Source organism: Girardinichthys multiradiatus, chromosome 18 (genome assembly GCF_021462225.1).
Source record: "Girardinichthys multiradiatus isolate DD_20200921_A chromosome 18, DD_fGirMul_XY1, whole genome shotgun sequence".
NCBI lineage: Eukaryota > Metazoa > Chordata > Actinopteri > Cyprinodontiformes > Goodeidae > Girardinichthys > Girardinichthys multiradiatus.
Window position 1 is genome coordinate 6,552,658 of NC_061810.1, and position 21,936 is coordinate 6,574,593.

Here is a 21,936-nt window from a genome sequence, read left to right on the forward strand (position 1 = left end):
GGATGGACCCTTCAAATTAAAACACCACCGTTTATAATCAAACAATCAAATGCATAAATTACTAAATAAGCAGACACAGTATATTGTTTACAGTTTAATTATATAAAAAAAATTCCTACAATGCAGACCTTCCCCAACCCGTTTTCTCTTTACTTGGTAGCTACATTGCTGCAATGTAACTACAGCCCCCAACAAACAAAACACAAAGCAAACCCAGACTATGATCTGGATGATCAACTTGGTATCAACTGGTAAAAGTGACAATGATAAAAGACCTCATTACATGAATTCAATGTCTGGAGACATTAAAATGACTGCAGTTCATAGTAATTAACAGTACAATAGAGCTTAAGCATAAGAACTGAATTGCTGTTTATGGTTCAGAGCTTACTGTACTGGAGATAAATGAACAAATATACATGTTCATGGTAAAAGGCATCAATAAGAGTTTTCCTTAACACAATAAAAAAAAAAAAAAAACTCTCTCTGCAGGCCAATCAAGTTAAATAATGTTATAGTTGCCAGGTAAATTACCTAAATGTTGTTAAGACCTTTAAAAACACAATCTGGAAGATTACACAAAGGTTGGATGTAAATATTCATAGCAATATTCTAATAATTAACCCATTTTGTGCATGCTAAATGACAAGATACATATTTAGAAGCATTCAAGTACTCTTTTGGCCCACGTGTAGTCGCCTTCAAACGCCCCGTTGGCAACAGCCTTCACTGAGGTTCTGAGCTCGATGATCCCACAATTCCATGCTGTCGCAAAAGGTTCCTTAGGATCTGATTCTTGGATTTCCAGTCTTCCACCTGTGAAAACACACAGATAAAGTGAAGATGCAGAAAATCAACAGTAAATAGAAATGATCTAATTATCAACTACAATATTACAAATACACTAACAGACAACAGTTTTGGAATGAAAATTCTACCGATTCATTTTTTTGTGACAGTTTACAATATTGTTGGGTTACTGTGCAGAGATAAGATGTATTTTAAGTATCAAAAATAGCTTTATTTACGTAAATGCTTTACTTTATGTACTTTCTGTACCTACTTTTGTCGTTTATTTCATCTCATTGGATGAACTTGTGAATGACAAAATATTCCTCAAAGAGAGAGGGAGGAGGGTCATGGGCGTGAAAGCAGCTTAACTTTAATGGTGCGTTCACACAGAATGTGGATTCTGCGAATATTTCGCGTCATTTGTGTGCTTTTGCCCGCTTGACATTCCGCGTGAACTCCACGTTGGCATTTGGCAACAAGTGGCAACGCTTCATGGTTTCAACTGAACATGGCGGACATGGATTTCACGGATAATTATGGTGTTTTACCTGTGGAGAGCCGAAAAACGCCGCCGACATCCCTGGGTTCACCAGATTCTTCAGGGACGGGAACAGTTCGGAGAGTACCACCACCTACTCCAGGAGCTGCGTCTGGATGATGGTGGATTTCAGCGGTACTTCCGTCTATCCAGGACCCAGTTCAAAGATCTGCTGTCACGCGTTGCGAGACGAATCAGCCTCCAGGACACCAACTACCTGCGCTGTATCCCCGCTGCTGAACGCCTGTCCATCTGTCTTCGGTGAGTAAATAAATCTCAGCTCAATAAAAAAAAAACAGACGATTTTTAATGTCCACATCTCCTAAATATAAGATATTTGTGCCTAAACATAACCAGGCCAGGTTCTTTCTGTACTTGTCTCGGTAAAAGTAATTAGTTGAGTCATACAACTCTGGCTTGCCGCACACCGCCACTATGATCTGGTCCTCCATCTTCACTAACAACCGCTTCTTCTCTGCTGTGGTCTTTCACCCTACATCACAGCCACATCCAGTCCCTGATTGGTTGACGCGACGCGAATTTAGGAAAAAGTTCAGATTTTTCAACTCGTCCACCGCTCTTGCTCCGCTCCCGCTTCGCTCGGCGCGCCTTCCGCAACCCGTCCTTCGTCTCCTTTGCACCGCCTCGCGCCGCTCCGCTCCTGAACATGCCTCTACATAGGGATAACATGTAAATCGGCCGCTCCTATCGCAGAATTCGCGTTCGGTGCGAACGCACCATAAGGATGTGAAATGCATGTAGTGCTGATTGGCCACATGGGGCCGCTAGAGGTCGCACTAACCAAGTCAGAGCCAGAGAAACTTTCTGAGTAGCTGCTTTGTGTTTTACTGAAGACTGCATGTCTGTCTACAGGAAAAGAAACTACTGGATTTAAATTCCCATTTAACCTCAACCTATCAGCCACTTTTAATACAAAAAATCCTCTTTTTCTTTTCCTAAAACATGTATCACTACCATCACCAGTAAAAGATACCCGTTAGAGCTAAAGTTAGACACACCCCATGCTGACATACTTCCTGTCTGAGAAGCTGGTTGTCGACTCGCAGACGTTCCACAATGCTGATATCTTCTCCCAGCTTCATGTTGCTCTGTCTCAGCTCTTTGATGTAATCACAGGCTTTTGACAAGATCCCCCCTTTACTCTGAAAAAGGCAAATCCAGGGTTAAAAAAAAAACTCTGAACCAGGAGCTGGAGTCTTGGGGATAACGCTCACCTGGCCTGTCTTGGTGTAGTCGATGTTACACTCTGGAATGGCCTTGGAAAGCTGAACAATCCAGTTGTTGATCTTGTCCCTACGCCTTCGCTCAACTGTAGGAACATTTTTCTGTTTTTAGACGTAAATGTTTCTGCCGAAAGATTGTGGCAGAATAAGTGAAAAAAACAAATAGAGATGCACAGGGAAACCGGCTCGTGACCAGAACCTTCCAACATATTCAACTACAATCACAACACCAAGGTGTGTGACACCACAACCACAAAAGACTGCTTGGATGCAATATTTGGTAGCAAATTTTATAGGTCGAGGATACACTCTTACTCCCCCTCTTTAACCACATTTGATTAATATCTCAATGGCAGAGACATGCAAGCTCACAAGGCAGTAGGGATATTATGACTAACAAATGAAAAGAGTCAGAAAAATGTGTGATCATAACTATGATTGTCAATATTCAGCAATAGTTTCCCAATTACATGTTGTCCTGATTTAATGCAGGCCTAGAGAGCACCACAAGCACGACCAGGGGTCGCTAACAACAGCACTCTTCAGTGTGGACGTCGTTACTAAGAAGAGAAGGCTAGAAGAGAGCAGTTTTTACAATCAGTGAGGTCTGTAAAACTGAAGTCAGAGGAAGGACAGAGACGTAAGAAGCTATTTGAAAGTAAACTGGTTTTTCTACATGTCAAATAGAGCTGCATAATGCGTCTCTTCTACTATTAGTGAAACCCTGTTTGACAGCAACTGCCTCAGCACCTAATATGGATAATTTACTGCTTCTCAGTGAAGGGAGTCTAGCAAAAGGATTTTGCGAGCTGTTCTTCAATTGTTGCTCTTAAAGAGAAATTGGAATCAGCAGAAATTGGTATCTGGAGATTAAAAATCGGCCACTAACCCAGTGAATCTCACACCAACAAACAAAGAACACATGTATACTAACCTTCGTTGTGCTGTGCTCGCCGTTTTTCATCCCTGGAACCCCGAGGAGCTTCCTGCTTTCTGCAAACGGAATAATTATTTGAAGTTGTTTTACAACAGAGGCCAGCTGATTTGAATTTAACAGCATTCTGGATTTACTTACGCTACATATGGCTGAGTACGTGGTGCTATTGTCCTCTGATTGGATCCCGTTAAAACTTCCTGGGGTGACATCATCACATAAAGCTGACCTTTAAGACAAAACATTACGTTTAGCTGCAAAAAGCGACGTCTCTTAAGATGTTTCAAATTTTTCCTCCTAGTTACAATTAGTTCATAATAATAAATTAGTTTAAGTTGCCAGCCACTCCACAGCTATGGACTGAGCCTTTAAATGTGCACAGCTTACCTGTCGGAGTGGTCTGGCCCAGCAGTGTGTCGGGTGCCTGCACTGTGGTCACCATGGTGCCAGCGCTGGCATCTGCAATGGAGGCTGGGTAATAGGCGTACTGAGCGTCAGCACTGCCATCCCCTTCCAACCCTTCTGGCTGGGAGATGACCGCCTAAAAAAATATTACAGCTTGCAATAAAGACTAAAGGTCACTGAATGGATTTGTTTGGTCTTTGCCATTGGTGAGTATTTTAAAATGTTAACGCACGATTGTTTCAGATTAATAAATAAAAATATTGTTCTGCAGTCAGAGGGCTGTATTCCCACCTGTGTGACAGTCTGTGCAGTTGCAGGAAAACCAGCAACCAGACTGACGGCTGCAGCTCCGTCAGTCTGAGCCTCCAACTGGCCATCTGACACCTGGATCACTCTGTAGGTCACCTGCAACCCAGCGTGTTACCGTAAGAGCACAGATTTCCATTACCACTACTTCACATAATACATTATATACATTGGACACACTTATTCCACATACAAGAATTTTTTGAAGTTCTAGACATCTACATGAGACAAAGGTTTAGCAGCATCGCGTCACATTTAACAACCATCATGTGTTCATTTGTGACAGGCGAGGCTGTCAGGACTGAGTATAAAATAACATCTAATTAGTTTTCCTTTCAGATGCAGATAGTAAGAACTTTGAAAGCCGCTCGTCAATTTACAAAAACGGAGGATTTGAGTGTTTGCTGCATTAAATAAAAAATACCTTATATGGAAATTAGGTTTGTAAATCTTTCAACACTGGTCAGTGAGATGATTCTTTTCCAAGTGACTTTCTGTGACATTATTGGTCAACTTAATATTTTTTTCACCAGTTTTTAGAAGGCTGCCAAACTGCAGTGTGTTTGTTGAAAACAGAAGAAATCCTCAGGGCAGTGAAAAGCTAACGGCTGATTATGGGTGTCTCGAAAGCGTTCGTATGGCATACAAAGCTACGTTGGCAGATATTAACTGTCTACACTTTCACAGGAGCCCGATACGTTTTCCAAGCCAAACAACATCTGTGTTACTACACTAACACACCAACAGCAGATGAGGCTGTAGGATGTATCGCCCAATCAGCTGCGACTCGTCGGCCCGCCGTACAGCCTCGCTCAGAACATACTGAAAACTAAAACACTTTTTACACATGATTTCCTGATCACGTTCTCTATCATTTGTGTCAAGTCAAATGTTCTGAAGGTCCAGACTGTCCAACAGAAAACATTTATGCAATATGAGCAGTAATGTGGAAAAGCAGGGATGAGACTATCTGTCTGTATGTTTTCTCCCAATAATTTGACTGAACTCCTAGTTTTTGTTCAGCTGCAATAAAGAAAATGTTTGTTAACTCAAGTTCTACTCCGATACTTAATGGAATGTGAAATACGCACCTTTGTAACAGAAATGAAATCTTACAAGTGAAATCTTACTCAATCTAATATTTCTGTCCAAATGACTTCATCATACCTGCCCACCAGCTCCTTCTGTCTTGAAGAGATACTTGATTTGTGGATCTGTGAAGGTGGCAGCGGACTGAATGGCAGCAATGGCGGCTGGATCTTCTGCTGTGGCCACAGAGCCTAAAGGATCCATGAATTTCAATTTTAACACAGTCTCATCAATTAAAAGTCAGCTAGGATTAAAGGTACGGTTCTGATAGGACTGAACATACACTATACTGCCAAAAGTATTTGTCCGTCAACTTTTACATGTACATGAACTCTGATGACATCTTATTTTTAAACTATAAGGTCCAGTTTGTTGATGGACCCAGTATTGCCAGCAATAGCAACTTTAACTATTCTGTAAACATCTTCCACTAGGTTTAGGAGTGTGTTCATAGTTAGAAGAGAAACCAGAACCGCAGCCTCCGCTCTAATTCATCCTAAAAGTGTTCAAGGAGGTTGAGGCCAGGACTCAGAGGAGTCCAGTCAAGTTTCTCCAAAGCAAACTTTATACACCTGCAGCCATGGAAGTGATTGGAACACCAGAATTCATTAACTTGGTGCTGTGACCCAATACTTTCGGCAATATAATGTACTGTATATTGGCACGAATACTTAATATAGAAACTACAATCATAGTCAAATGTTTTGGGAGTGACAAAAATACACTGCTCAAAAAAATAAAAGGGAACACTTAAACAACACAATATAACTCCAAGTAAATCAAACTTCTGTGAAATCAAACTGTCCACTTAGGAAGCAACACTGATTGACAATCAATTTCACATGTTGTTGTTCAAATGGAAAAGACAACAGTGGGAAATATTTGGTGATTAGCAAGACACACTCAATAAAGGAGTGGTTCTGCAGGTGGGGACCACAAACAACTTCTCAGTACCTATGCTTTCTGGATGATGTTTTGGTCACTTTTGAATGTTGGTGGTGCTTTCACACTCGTGGTAGCATGAGACGGACTCTACAACCCACACATGTGGCTCAGGTAGTGCAGCTCATCCAGGATGACACATCAATGCGAGCTGTGGCAAGAAGGTTTGCTGTGTCTGTCAGCGTAGTGTCCAGAGCCTGGAGGCGCTACCAGGAGACAGGCCAGTACACCAGGAGACGTGGAGGAGGCCGTAGGAGGGCAACAACCCAGCAGCAGGACCGCTACCTCCACCTTTGTGCAAGGAGGAACAGGAGGAGCACTGCCAGAGTCCTGCAAAATGACCTCCAGCAGACCACAAATGTGCATGTGTCTGCACAAATGGTTATAAACCGACTCCATGAGGATGGTATGAGGGCCTGACGTCCACAAATTGGGGTTGTGCTCACAGCCCAACACCGTGCAGGACGCTTGGCATTTGCCAGAGAACCCCAGGATTGGCATATTCACCACCAGCACCCTGTGGTCTTCACAGATGAAAGCAGGTTCACACTGAGCACATGTGACAGACGTGACAGAGTCTGGAGACACGGTGGAGAGAGATCTGCTGCCTACAACATCCTGCAGCATGACCAGTTTGGCAGTGGGTCAGTAATGGTGTGGGGTGGTATTTCTTTGGAGGCCCTCCATGTGCTCGCCAGAAGTAGCCTGACTGCCATTAGGTACCGAGATGAGATCCTCAGACCCCTTGTGAGACCATATGCTGGTGCGGTTGGCCCTGGGTTCCTCCTAATGCAGGACAATGCTAGACCTCATGTGGCTGGAGTGTGTCAGCAGTTCCTGCAAGATGAAGACATTGAAGCTATGGACTGGCCCGTTCCCCAGACCTGAATCCGATTGAGCACATCTGGGACATCATGTCTCGCTCCATCCACCAACGTCACGTTGCACCACAGACTGTCCAGGAATTGGTGGATGCTTTAGTCCAGGTCTGGGTGGAGATCCCTCAGGAGACCATCTGCCGTCTCATCAGGAGCATGCCCAGGCGTTGTAGGGAGGTCATAAAGGCACGTGGAGGCCACACACAATACTGAGACTCATTTTGACTTGTTTTAAGGACATTACATCAAAGTTGGACCAGCCTGTAGTGTGTTTTTCCACTTTAAATTTTGTGTGTGACTCCAAATCCAGGCCTCCATTGGTTAATAAATTTGATTTCCTTTGATGATTTTTGTGTGATTTTGTTGTCAGCACATTCAACTTTGAATAGAACAAAGTATTCAATGAGAATATTTCATTCATTCAAATCTAGGATGTGTTATTTGAGTGTTCCCTTTATTTTTTTGAGCAGTGTAGTTTACTATGATTTCAATTTTTTTTAATTTTTTTTCAGTAAGCTTGTATAGTAAACCGAAGGAAAACTGAATTCATCTTTATTTATTCAGGGCTGATCGGGGCTAGAAGGTTTTTACATGTCCCTCCCTGATGTCCATCCTTAGACTTCCTGAAGAATTTCAATCTCTTCATGATGATTTTCTTCTTCTTGAACATAAGTAGCATCTTTGTGGCCCTTCTTCTCACAAAGCTCCTGTCCCAGTGTCTTTGCCTAACAGCTAATAAATACTCAGCAAGAACAGAGAAACCTGTTCCCTCTCCCAGGGATGCAAGATCAATGACATCTTTCTGTTCTTGAAGGCCTGGTTTGAGAGGCCTCGCAGATAGTTCTTGACATGTCTATTGGGCAGAACCTTTCAAATGCAATGTGTCTATTTACAGCATCAAATGTTTTAAAGACTTATGCAACCTGTCCCAACATACTGGATATTGGTTGCTGGGCCACATCCTGAATGATGCTGACTCATGTTTGCTTTATCGGTACTTGGAAGTTGCCACAATTGTTTTTGTCTACTTTCTTTATGAGGTTTGTCAACTGTTTCTCAGTAAGATAAAGATCTGAGGAGTTTCTGGGTCGCGAACCCAAAATTGTAATGTTTTGATCCCTGAGCTACTTCGTGTGTAGCACTAAAATAATTCTTGTTCATTACCAAATGAGCTGTTGGGATAAGCTGGAGCTGTGAAACAAATATGACAGTGATGTGATACACAGCAAAGACAGCAGCACATGATGGATGCAGAGATAGCAGATCCACTAGATGATCCTTCATGGTTACATGGTAAAAACCCAACAGTGATCTGACGAAGGCTTGTTCAGCTGGCCTGTCCTACTCGAAAGATTATTGACATGCAGTTATTTTGCGGGTGGGGCTGAAACAGTTTAAATCAGATTTCTGTGAAAAAATGTTTCATTAAAACTCACATTAACGCTGCTAAGAATTTCATTAAGGCTTTTGTTATGCTTCATAGCAACCTAGACCTACTGTAATATTTGTGAAAGCATTAGTCTATACTGAAGTGGAGTTAGCCAATCATTTTGCACCGGGGCAAAAATACTGTCAATTGTCTTTTTTATTATTATTATTATTATTATTATGTGTCATTTCCTATCCAATAAAGCACATATGATAAATATACATCTAAACACCCTGCACATGTTTGTTGCAAACAAACATTTTCTAAGCAACATTTTCACTGCCAGTGGTTTTGGTCATGACTGTAGTCTAGAAAGACTAATAGGAAATGTTCTGATGGCACAAAGCATCTCCTGATTTAAGAACGACTGCACCTATAGTAAAGTATTGTCACTATTTGTATAAAAAGTTGTTTAGCCTCAAAACAATAAGATCAAATTTACCCTCCTCGTTAACAGAGACGCTCCCCTCCGGCTCCGGGCTTTTCTGTTGGCTGCGCTCCCCCAAAATGCAAGAACGAAGGTTATTTCGTAGTTGATGCAACTTCAACTATAATTACTTTATTTCATTATTATGTGGCCCACAGACACCACCCACTCACCTTTTCATTCCTGCCGAAGGGTTTGGACGGAAAGACCGTCTTCACTCGCTCCGACAGCAAGGCTATGGAGACAAATTAACAGGATTAGCAAAACCACAGAGGAAAGTTCTTTTAGAACTCGGAATACCGAGTCCACGGATAATGGCCCATCTCTGTAGGGCGGAACCTGAAACGATATTGGGCTTAGCTATGGCTGGAAGAGCTGGCCGAGCCGCAGCCACCGTTACCATGGGAGATGACGGAAACACATCGACCGGACCTTCAAAATAAAAGCGCGGAATTAAAAGTAAAACTAGAATGCAGGCGAGGATGTGACTGAGGTGCGACAAAGATAAGGGATATTAAAATGCGCCTTAGTTTGTGTTAAAACCATCCTAACAAACGGAATTGTTTCATTTGAAGTTTTGCTTAATCTGTTTAAGGGAAAGTTTTAATTTGGGGGTTTCACGGGAAGTTAAAGGTTTCCTCGAGGCTAACCGAGACACAGCTAACTACTCGGCCAAGCTGCTTTTTTAAAGATGTTTTACAAAGAACTTTAGTTTCTCTTTAGGTTTAAATAAATATGGACATAAATTATGAAGACATTGCTGAATATGGTGACTTTGTGACGGACTGAACAAAGACGTGCTTACGCTGCCGTAGTCCCTCCTCCGATATTTGTCAACACAATAGCTCCTTCATTGGATTTACGCATGCGCGACAGGAAGGTTCTAGATTAGTTTAATTATGGGTCGAGTTAAATAAACGGTGACATATAATCTTTTAAGGGAATGACATGAATGCATATGAATCCAAACAGTAAATTTTAATATTGCATTGCATTCTAATTGGGTGGTTTTTACGGAGCCCGCGAGGGGTCATGGGGGATTTTTTTTTCTTTTCCGTTCCCACGCAATACGTTTGCGTTCTCACGCAATACTTTTTGCGTTCTCACGCAATACTTTTTGCGTTCTCACGCAATTGTCTGCGTTATCTCGCGATACTACTTTGTGGGATAGTTTCCAAACCAGATAACTGCAAAAATGGAACAAACACTATACCCGTTTTTGAGATTTATTGAGTTTTATTTTGAAATTGGCCTTAAAATGATCTTCAATCAGACTTAAAGACAGTTATCATCCACAAGCTGTCAAACTACTGAACTCTGGACAATAATACCGCACGAAACCACATCTGTCACACTTTATTTGCTTATTGCTGCTGCATGATGTGTACTTTCTTTTGCACGCCACTTTTGTTTTTATAGTTATTTGAACTAGGGTCTTATCCTAAGCATTTAATCGCATGTTAACCTGCATATGACAAATAAACCATACCAATGCCATATCAGTGCTGTTTGTTTTGTGAACATTTTGTCAAATGTGCTGCTCTTCCAAAATGCACAGCTTTCTCAAGGTGATTAACAACTTTTGCGAGCGAACGCAAAGTATTGCGTGGGGACGCAAAAGAAAAAAAAAAATTCCCCCATGTCCCCTCGCGGGCTCCGTAGATTTTCATGTCTGTTCATAAACAATGGATTGTTGCTTATCAAAATAACTTGGCATGAAACTCGTTTTCTGAGCGGATATTTAATTCATGTAATTTTCTTGAAATATTTTATATTGGTTTAACATTTTGTAGCACCTAATTTAAGATATATATATATATATATAAAAAACTACAGATTATTAAGGCATTATCTGTTGTAGTAAAATTGAAAGATTTGAAGAGATTTGACGGAGGTTCCACGTATTAACGGCAAACTAACGCATATAAAATAAAATCATCTAATATGTCGACAGGAGTCACTGTTGAGCTCATACACGAAGAGACCTTTTTTGACATTTGCCGCAAAAAGTCTTTATTGCGTTTGGATGTGTGTCTATAATATAAGAATATGTTAATAAAAATGTTTGTAGCGTTGTTTAGAATGCATGTTTCCATTTGCCAGATCTGTTTACCACTCGAAGAAATGAACATTACGCTCTCCTCGGACCAACTGGTTTCACCTTTACAACAGATCTTTGAGCGAGTCAAAATAAACAACTAAACCTGTGTCTTTATTAAAGGAAACATTTTTGCTGCAGTTTGGAACAATATCAGTAGAAGTAAAACAGCTCAAAAGCACTGGACAGCGCCCGTGGTTTGATCCCGGTTAGGGGAGGTCAACTTTCAGATTGTTGGACGAAGTAACCACTGAGCTAAGCCAGCACAACCAGCACGTCTGAAAATGTGCTTTATGTATTACAGCAAGACACCAGGAAGTTGCTTTTCAGAGTCATTGTGACGTGACTCCTGAGTAGTATGGAGGGCCAAAAAGGACAAAATTAAATAAATAGCTATATCATGAAATAAATAAATGTACCATGAAATGTCCTATTAAATAATTTAACTGTACTATTTATTTATTTAATACCTTATTAAGTAATGAAATATAACATCAAATTATGAAACTTCACATTTATTTAGTAAATAAATAAATACATATATCATGAAATAAATAAACGTGTCATAAAATGTCCTATTAAGTAATTTAATTGCACCATTTACTTAATACATTATTACATAATTAAGTATAGCATTAAATTATGAAACTCTCTATTATTTTATTGAATAAATCAATATAGATTGAAATAAATATATGTATTTCTGGGGGGTTGCCAGGTTGCCAATAGGGGGTCGCCAGTCTCTGGCACTGTTATTTTGGGAGTCACAGGCTGAAATGTTTGGTAACCCCTGGCCTAACATTTGTACATTGCCTACTAAGTATTGGTTTTAAAAGCTTCATGTTGTAAAAAATAGGTTATGAAATGGATAGTTATTTTTTCTTATTTTAATTCATATTACTTTTTATTCTTTCTGTCTATTACATCATTTTCTTAAATTAAATCTGATATTATGGTCAAACAGTTACTCTCTGCTTGAGTAGCGCCTTTCATTGTTATAGCAAATACCTTTTTACTCTTACGACTTTTCACTTCTATTTCACTTAAAATATACTGAAGTAATGTCATTGTTACTTGAGTTTTACTTTCTTCCCATCTCTGTCTGTGCCACTGAAGGTGTGGGAAAGAGAGAGAGCAGTGGGGGTTCTTGCATGAGGCTGGGAGCGGAGATAAATCCTCATTAGGTTCACACACTCAATTGCTTCTTAATACAAATATTAAGTCAGTCAATCACAGTAAATACCAGCAACTCAATGCATTTAGACATCCAGATGTGGTGAGGACAACTTGCTTAGGTCAAAAACCCAGCATCAGAATGGGGAAGAAAGGGGATATAATTGACTTTAAATGTGACATGTGCCTCAGTGGGAAGAATGCTCGTTTTGCAATCTGAAAATTGTGGGTTTGTTTTTAGCTTCCTTCTGCCACATGTCAATGTGCCCCTGAGCAAATCACTTAACCCCAAGTTGCCTCATCAGTCCTCATCAATCCGGTGGAACAGAGAAGGCCTCATAGACCACCCTGTCTCTGCACCCTTCCCTGTGTGCCCTGCTTCTGCTCTGTGTCTTGTCTTCTTTTGGAGCCTGTCTTTGCATATCTCTCGAATTGTGAATTATGGATCTGGTCAGCTGGTCTCTCAAAGCAATTGATAAAATTTTCTCGACGGGAAGACGTGACATTCTTCTCCGGATACACAATGGACTCCTGGCAGAAGTGGAGGATTGTGTTGCTGACAATGATGTCAGTCGAGGATGTGGAAGATGTCTACATAATTAGATTTCTGATAACAGGATTTCTGCTTTTCGGAGTTTATGGTTACCTGTCATATCGTGAAATTGGGAAAACGTCAGCAGTAGCTCTGGCCTTTGCAAGGCTGCCCGGCTTATTTGAAGGGATCTGCAGAGCGATCAACACTCAAACTGAAATGTTAAGGGAGCAGAATAGCAAACTGGATGTGATCCTACAAGATTGCAGGCTGGTTGCGGTTCCTGGACTCAGCTCGGATCTGGCGAAAGACCAGGAATTTGGCTGTTTTTGATTCGCCATTGAGAAGCAGCAGCGAGACTCTCAAGGCTGACGGAAAATTAAGAGTTAGCCTAACCCAAATAATTGTTGTTTTTCTGAATCTGGCTCCCCTGCACGTCCTTGATGGCTGGCTATCTTCAACTTCCCTCTGCCCCCTCCCTTCCCTGAGGACATCTGTGGACTTGCTGAGAACTGGGAGCCTAAGCTGTCATGCGTAAGATTTTCATTCTGATTCAAATACATGAAATCACAAAAAACACGGACAGGGTTCAAAGATATTTATTTACAATGAATGAATAATTCATGTACAAGTTGTTACACGGGTGTCCTGTGGAGAAGAAGCCAGGTTAATAGACTTCAACTGAGGGTGACCATTAGAAGTAACATCTGGGCTTGGCCTTAGTTGAATGCGTCCATGTTGCTGGTGCATCCAGGAGAGCTGCAGTATGTGCTATTAAGGTAGGTCTCAGAGTTGACTGATAGTTTTTCCGAGATGTGCTAATCCAGAGCTGAACGCTGGAAGGTGGACAGGTAGGCGAGGATAAATGGAGCCTGACCTGGCGAAAACTGACCTAGAGCAGCTACGTTTCCAGGTAGATCCTGTTTTTTTGTGTGCTGGTGGTTTTGAGATAAGGCAAAGTTAAACCATCTAGAAGAACACAGAAGATAAAAGGTAAGGACAAGGAATCACCAGAGGAGAACCTCAAATAGGAGCTTGTTTACTGAGACATGGTTGGACTGTCAGACAGAAAACATATTTTTTCCAATGGAGTCTTAATACCATTTTCCAAACATTATTTTTCATCACCACCTCCAACTGGTAAGCACTGTGGATAAGAAGGAAACTTTTTCTTCTAGAATAAGTATTTTGAACTTTTCCATTAAACAATTCATCTTTTTATCTGGCATTTTCCACATTTAGTCATTTTTCACAGTTGCCTCCTTTATACAAAATTCACACTGTCCTGTTCTATATTTTTCATTCTGTATACTGTGGTACTGTGGTACAATAGGTCGTAGTGTTATCCAAAGTCTTGTCAGTACAATTTCTTTGATAGTAAAATACAAATTCCTTACAGGAAGAAACTTGTGCCATCAGCAACTGAAATTGAATTGCTCTGACTGAATTTGTATTTGTGTAATTTGAAATTAAATGCATTGGTTTGAAAATGAATTTCACTAAACTGAAACTGAATTTTATGGTTTGAAACTGAATTCATTTGCTGTTAAAATGTATTTCGTTGTATTAAAAATTCAGTTTGTTTACTTTCACTTTCAGGTCTGTAATTCAATTTCAGTTCCAAAATTCAGTTTTTGGTGTCACACATCCGGGTCCTTGAGGATGGCCACAGATTAATCAAACACAGATTCATCGATTTACGTTTCACATCAGGTTAAACTTCCTTTACGGCATTTTGAGCTGGAGCAGTGCAGCTACATGAGATTGGCGGATGTTAATCACCAAGTCAAATGAGCATCTATAAGAAGCATCCTGTAAGCAAATGATGGTCAAACAGTAACACTTATGCTACCTGTAGCTAGTAGCTAAACATGCCAGATCAGCATAGTTTGCCGCCGGTGTTACGCCGGTCTGCGTTTCCTCTGCCCTTACCTCAACGTAACTTCTGTTGCCTAGCAACCGTGTTAGCGTGAAGCGCAGAGCTGTGAAGCCGAACAAATGGAGCCTGAAGGTTAATAATGCTGTCTCTACTGTAAATAACACGGTTTTTATTTACCCTTTTACATATTGCTGATGGCTTATAATCCAATTTTGTTTTAAAATTTTATTGTTTTATGATCTTGTTCATTATTCAGCCATTTAAAATGTTGACAATATTTTTTGTGTTCATGGATATAAAAATCTAACACTAGATAAAATACCCTGATGACAAATACCATTTGTTTAATTTATTTGTAAAGCTTTCAACAACTTAAACACTAACATATTAACTTTAGGAGAAAAGTTTAAATCAGTTTATTTGCAGAGTAAAGTAATAATAATAGTTAGCTGTTCTCTCGGGGTGTAGCGCACCTCAACCACCCCAGCTGGCGAGGCGAGCGGCTGCTGGGGCAGCGGACGAACACATTGGCGCATTTGTGGAATTAAAGGATATCTTGATAAACTGATCAGATGTTTTAGGTTTACACAACTACATTCTCGTCTAAAAACATTGTAAAAGTTCAGTTCTTTCACAGAATGCGCAAAATATCCAATTTTATTCACAACTTTTCTCTCTCCTCCGGCCTTTGCTACTTCCGGAGAACAATCTACTTCGACCCGCAATGAATCATGGGATAGGGTGGGACACGGAGGATACACCGGACCCATCTGGGGAAAAGAAGGACGCACTTGTTGGAACTTTGGAGATTGGACAGCATTCGTCGCCTCATCCAGGACGTTATCGGCCTACAAATGCATCCTTCAAAGGATGCAGTCCTGAATTTGGACACAGCAATAGTGAATGACATCCGTGAATCAGTAAATCTGTGTTTGATTAATCTCTGGCTTCAAGGACCCGGGTGTGTGACAAAAAAAACTGAATTTTGGAACTGAAATTGAATTTCAGACCTGAAAGTGAAAGTAATCAAACAACATTTTCAATACAAGCAAAGCAGTTTTCAAAGCAAACAAGTTCAGTTTTAAACCATTATATTCAGTTTCAGTTTAGTGAAATTAATTTTAAAACCAATGCATTGAATTTCAAATTACACAAATACAGATTCAGTCTGAGGAATTCAAATTCAGTTTCTGATGGCACAAGTTTATTCCCATAATTCCTTCGCTTTCAATAAAAAGGTTAATCTTATCCATCTTTGCAGCAATCCCTCATACTGAGCATGCATGTAGCGACAGTGGAGAGGAAAAACTCCCTTTTAACAGGAAGAATCCTCCAGCTGAACCAGGCTCAGTGTGAGCGGCCATCTGCCACCGACTAGGGGTTTGAGAGAAAGAACAGAGCAGAGACACAAAGAGAACAAAGAAGCACTGATCCAGGAGTCCTTTCTATGGGAAGGAAAAGTAAATGTTAATGGATGTAACTCCTTTAGTTGTTTCACCTAGAAAGAAAGAACAGATAAACTCTGAGCCAGTTTTCAAGGTTAGAGTCTGAAAAAGAGCACATATAATTAGTTACAGTTAAGCTCAGTCAATCGCCATGTCTAGGAGAGAGAAAGGGTTAAACACTAAAAGATAGGGCCATGGGGATCATCGGTAGAGGGTGAGCATTAAGTTGTTGCCCGGACAATGCCCCTTTTCAGAAAGGTGTCACAGGTAGACACAGAGTCAGGCCAGGTGTAGCTTCTAGGAAGAGAAAAGAGAGAACAAAGTTAAAAGCTGAAATAACAGCAAACAATGCAAAATTGGAGAGTAGTGTGAGAATGTAGCGAAGAGAGTGAAAGTTGTCATTATGTCCTCCAGCAGCCTAAGCCTATAGCAGCATAACTACACAGATAGTTTCAGTTCAGATTATTTAGTTAAACGGCGCTTATTTACAACAATGTCATCTCAAGGCACCCCACAAAGGGTCCCACTGATGGTCATTGTTATACTAAAAACCACAAGGATTGGGATACCTCCCTCTGTCAGACTGATTATAACCTTTAACTAAGCCATTCTAACTATAAGCTTTATCAAAAAGGAAAGTTTTAAGCCTAGCCTTAAAAGTAGAACCTTAAAAGGATTATGATTATTGATTAATTAATATTCATCAAGAATTCTAATTTAAAATCATAATTTGAATTTTTTTTATTTCTTAACCAAAAATCATTACTTACGAATAGAAATCAGAGATGTCCTCTGGTGTTGTGATCATGGGCCCAAAGCTCTTTAATAATTACAAATTATTAACCAAACCACCAACTGTCACTGTTTATTCAACCACTTCACCAAAGGTGGGGGAACTTCGACCTTGTTTTGACAGATAAATCACTCTTGCACGAAATAAACACAAACACTTCTCTTAATTATATATATGAAAATTTATTGAAGCCGAATAATCCTGATATACCATAATTCTGGTGCAAAAATGACTACCTAACAATAATAATAAAAGAAAAACATATATGCGCATTTAGTGTCTATGAAGATGAAACCAATAGTTTTATGGACAAAATGTGTAATTTGGGTTAAATGGAAAGAAGTCCTCCTGGTGCTGATGTCTCCATTGCAGCGATCATCTGATAAAACGGTGGGGACACGCCCCTTTAGCCACAACCAGCTGATCGCCCCAAATCTTGACAAAGGGTCATAAAACTCTCTGAGGCGGGAACTCAGTGGAAAATCTCCAGCAATAAAACTGGAACAAAGAGTGGTCAGGCGAGGCCCAGACCGCGGTTGCTTTGAAGGTTGCTTTGAATAAAAACTTTTAAAAGTCCAACTTGTAACTCCTGGCTGATTTGAGATCAGCCGGACAAAACATTAACCAAATCAAAACACAGCTCAGCATAACATAATTCAATCGGTATTGCATGCAAAAAGTTAATACCTGAGATTAACTACTGGTGATTATAAATCACCTTAACTATGCCTCATCCTGCCCAGACCTCTAAATGCACCTATCTGGTTTAATATGAAAAGAACGAAATTACTTTGAGGTTGATTTCTGCTCTCCACCGGTTGAGGATTGGATCAGGTCTGAAGAAAAAGGAGGGGAGGGGACCACGTGTCCATGATCAAATTAAAGAAAAAAAACTGTAATTTCTCATCCGTCCAGGAGGGGAAAAGATGAACCGTTAGTCGACTGCATAAACAAGGAGGAAAACTCATCTCCTTGGACATAGAACCTCTATGGGTTTCCACCTGCGCCAGGTGTCGGCGTGGTCTTCCATCGGTAAATAAATCTCCTGATCTTCTCGTATCAGACAGATTTCCAGCTTTCAAGCTCTTCCGGGAATGGCCTTGTGGAGCAAAAGTTTGCCTGCGAGATTTTGACTCTCCACATATGTGCCTCCATTGTGCTGTTCTGTGAGACAGGCGGGAAATGGCTACGAAACTCTGCATCTCAGCCGGTTTATGCTCCCAGTGACGTCAGAGCTGCGACGTCTGTTGAGCTGCGTGTGTCAAAATGTGCGACCAAAATGGATGGCCCCAACATTGTACATAGCCCCTGAGTCTTCGTTATTCTTTAATTCTGCTTGGTAGTTTAGTTGGATTGCTTTAGCAAAGTAAAGAGTTTGTTGACTGAAAAATTTTTGACTTTGAGTTGACTTATTTTTGTTAATAAATTCTCGTATTTTAAGAAATTGTGTGATTTCATTACATGTGTGCAGAGGTTTTGCTGTTCCATAATGTCAGAGCTCGTCTCACACCTTTCTATTTTGTCCTAAAACCATCGCCTTACTGGGCTGGTATTCACAGGACAACCCTTAACAGACCGAAATATTCTTTGATAAAATATTAAAATATTAATATTGTTGGGACCACACAGCCATGGGTTTTCAACACTAAAACTCCGGTACATACTTTCCTGGAACTTTTCAAAATAAAGTGCATTAACCTTCTTCCAGCACAGCCAGGAAAGGGGGTAACTGCGGACTTCCTGTGGCGCCATTATCCAAATAAAAGCCCCACCTTTCCACAAGTCTTTCTCTTCCACGCGGCTCTCCATAGGAACCGGATAGGAGGGGAAAGCACGCTGAATGTCTTTTGCTGGCAAAAAGACATAAATTCAACTGGATCCAAGGACCGATCACCGATCATATGCAAAAGTTAAGTAGAATGAAATACTGTCTGTGTATCCGGTATTTTCATTCATGAACGGGGAAATTAAGGTGTAAGAGTTGCTTACATTTTCTCTTCGAGGCCCCACAGAAGCAAACGGGTTCGAGAGAAGCCGGTGGAGAAGCTGTTTCGACAAGCCGAGTCTGGAGGAAAGACTACGGCCCGCAAACCTGTTTACGGTAACGAACAGCTGGTCACCTTCTGATCGGGAGAAACTGAGGAAGTTAGCGGGAAGCTAACCTTTGTTCACAGAACGAACGCACCTTCGGATCGGAAGCAACTGAGGAAGTTAGCGGGAAGCTAACTCTTTGTTCACGACGGATATCTTCTTCAAACTTCGCCCTTGGACAACATTCCCTCAACAGGTTCAGAGGTTGGGTTTTGGGCAGATTAACAGATTGGTTTAGGATGAAATTATCTAAACGTTTTCATGTTATGAAGTTTGTTTTGTGGAACTCAGCTATCTTGGTGCTAGCATGCTACCTGTAGCACACAGGCCGGTTCGTGTTCTTTGTATGTTTTGAAGCTAAGATAAACTTTATTTAAAGGGTGGTTTTAACCAGAACATTGCTCATAACGCGCCGTCAGCGCTTATGCATTTTAACCCTGGTATTTTAAAGGTATTTGTTGATTCTGGCGCCAAGCTATCTCTAGCTTAGCACTTTAGCTAGCTTCTTTGTTAGCCCAACGGCCAGCCGGTAAGAACACGTGTGCTAGCATTAAGGCTAGTCAACAGAAAGGTTGTTAGTTTTCAAGCTAGTGAATAATAGTCCCTGAACATCATTTGCTAGAGTTGATAACTAAGTAAACACCATTAAGCCCCATTTCTCCAGAAAGATTTGGCTCTTTTCCAAAATACCCAATAATATTTCTCCAAATATTATTTTAATAAATAAAGGCAGTTAATTAGACACCGTTGAGAATTAGTCATCCAGGAGGTTGGTTTTATTCAGCAGATCATTATTTAAAACATTATTTTATTAAAATAATATTTAATCTGATCTTGCATTGTGAAGGGTTGTCTAAAGGTTGCTGATTATTTTCTAAGTTAGTTCCAAAACTAACTTAACTTCACTTCCAGATTCTTCAAGATAATCCTTGGTTCTCAAACATAAACATTGCATGGTAATGTTGCATCACTCTTTTTGGTCATGATTTTTAATCATCTTTAATCAACTTGTTTATATTGTACATAGTCCATTAGTCTTCATTATTCTTTAATTCTGCTTGGTAGTTTAGTTGGATTGTTTTAGCATAGTAAAGAGTTTGTTGATTGAAATATGTTTGACTTTGAGTTGACTTATTTTTGTTAATAAATTCTTGTATTTTAAGAAATTGTGTGAATTCATTCCATATGTGTGCAGAGTTTATGCTGTTCAATAATGCCTGAGCTCGTCTCACACCTTTCTATTCTGTCCTAATACCATCGCCGTAATGGGGCTGGTATTCACAGGACAATCCTTAACAGACCGAAATATTATTTGATAAAATATTAAAACATTAATATTAAATATTAAATAATATTCTCAGATTCATAATCACAACAGTAGGCATATACAGGGGTTGGACAATGAAACTGAAACACCTGGTTTTAGACCACAATAATTTATTAGTATGGTGTAGGGCCTCCTTTTGCGGCCAATACAGCGTCAGCTCGTCTTGGGAATGACATATACAAGTCCTGCACAGTGGTAAGAGGGATTTTAAGCCATTCTACTTGCAGGATAGTGGCCAGGTCACTACGTGATACTGGTGAAGGAAAACGTTTCCTGACTCGCTCCTCCACAACACCCCAAAGTGGCTCAATAATATTTAGATCTGGTGACTGTGCAGGCCATGGGAGATGTTTAACTTCACTTTCATGTTTATCAAACCAATCTTTCACCAGTCTTGCTGTGTGTATTGGGGCACCGCCTTCAGGATACAATGTTTGAACCATTGGATGTACATGGTCCTCAAGAATGGTTCGGTAGTCCTTGGCAGTGACGCGCCCATCTAGCACAAGTATTGGGCCAAAGTAATGCCATGATATGGCAGCCCAAACCATCACTGATCCACCCCCATGCTTCACTCTGGGCATGCAACAGTCTGGGTGGTACGCTTCTTTGGGGCTTCTCCACACCGTAACTCTCCCGGATGTGGGGAAAACAGTAAAGGTGGACTCATCAGAGAACAATACATGTTTCACATTGTCCACAGCCCAAGATTTGCGCTCCTTGCACCATTGAAACCGACGTTTGGCATTGGCATGAGTGACCAAAGGTTTGGCTATAGCAGCCCGGCCGTGTATATTGACCCTGTGGAGCTCCCGATGGACAGTTCTGGTGGAAACAGGAGAGTTGAGGTGCACATTTAAGTCTGCCGTGATTTGGGCAGCCGTGGTTTTATGTTTTTTGGATACAATCCGGGTTAGCACCCGAACATCCCTTTCAGACAGCTTCCTCTTGCGTCCACAGTTAATCCTGTTGGATGTGGTTCGTCCTTCTTGGTGGTATGCTGACATTACCCTGGATACCGTGACTCTTGATACATCACAAAGACTTGCTGTCTTGGTCACAGATGCGCCAGCAAGACGTGCACCAACAATTTGTCCTCGTTTAAACTCTGGTATGTCACCCATAATGTTGTGTGCATTTCAATATTTTGAGCAAAACTGTGCTCTTACCCTGCTAATTGAACCTTCACACTCTGCTCTTACTGGTGCAAGTGCAATCAATGAAGACTGGCTACCAGGCTGGTCCAATTTAGCCATGAAACCTCCCACACTAAAATGACAGGTGTTTCAGTTTCATTGTCCAACCCCTGTACATATATACCGTATTTTCCGCACTATAAGGCGCACTTAAAAACCTTTAATTTTTTCAAAAAATGACAGTGCGCCTTGTAATCCGGAGTGCCTTATATATGTATCAATTGGTTAATTGGTTGATCCATACTGGTTGTACACGGCGCTCTGTCAAAATGTTTCAGTACGACTGGTAAACTACAAAGCCGCACCGCTTGCAGCATTACGGCTACCGTAGTCAGGGGCGTCGCCGAAGTAATAGCGGTAAACACCTGTACTGTGCTTACTCCTAGTCCAACACCACTTGTGTGTGTATAACGTTTGA

General features: G+C 40.7%; 1 protein-coding gene across 1 annotated transcript; it reads right to left on the bottom strand.

Moving 5' to 3' along the window:
• Positions 1 to 81: 81 nt before the first annotated feature.
• usf1 (upstream transcription factor 1) lies at positions 82 to 9,400 on the bottom strand. Its single transcript, XM_047390602.1, has 10 exons — positions 9,158 to 9,400; positions 9,000 to 9,049; positions 5,387 to 5,499; positions 4,205 to 4,318; positions 3,896 to 4,049; positions 3,650 to 3,737; positions 3,509 to 3,567; positions 2,566 to 2,660; positions 2,365 to 2,493; positions 82 to 816 (listed from the first exon to the last, which is right to left on the bottom strand). The coding sequence occupies exons 1-10, from the start codon at positions 9,163 to 9,165 to the stop codon at positions 727 to 729; spliced, it is 900 nt and encodes a 299-aa protein (XP_047246558.1). The 5' UTR covers positions 9,166 to 9,400; the 3' UTR covers positions 82 to 726.
• Positions 9,401 to 21,936: the final 12,536 nt, after the last annotated feature.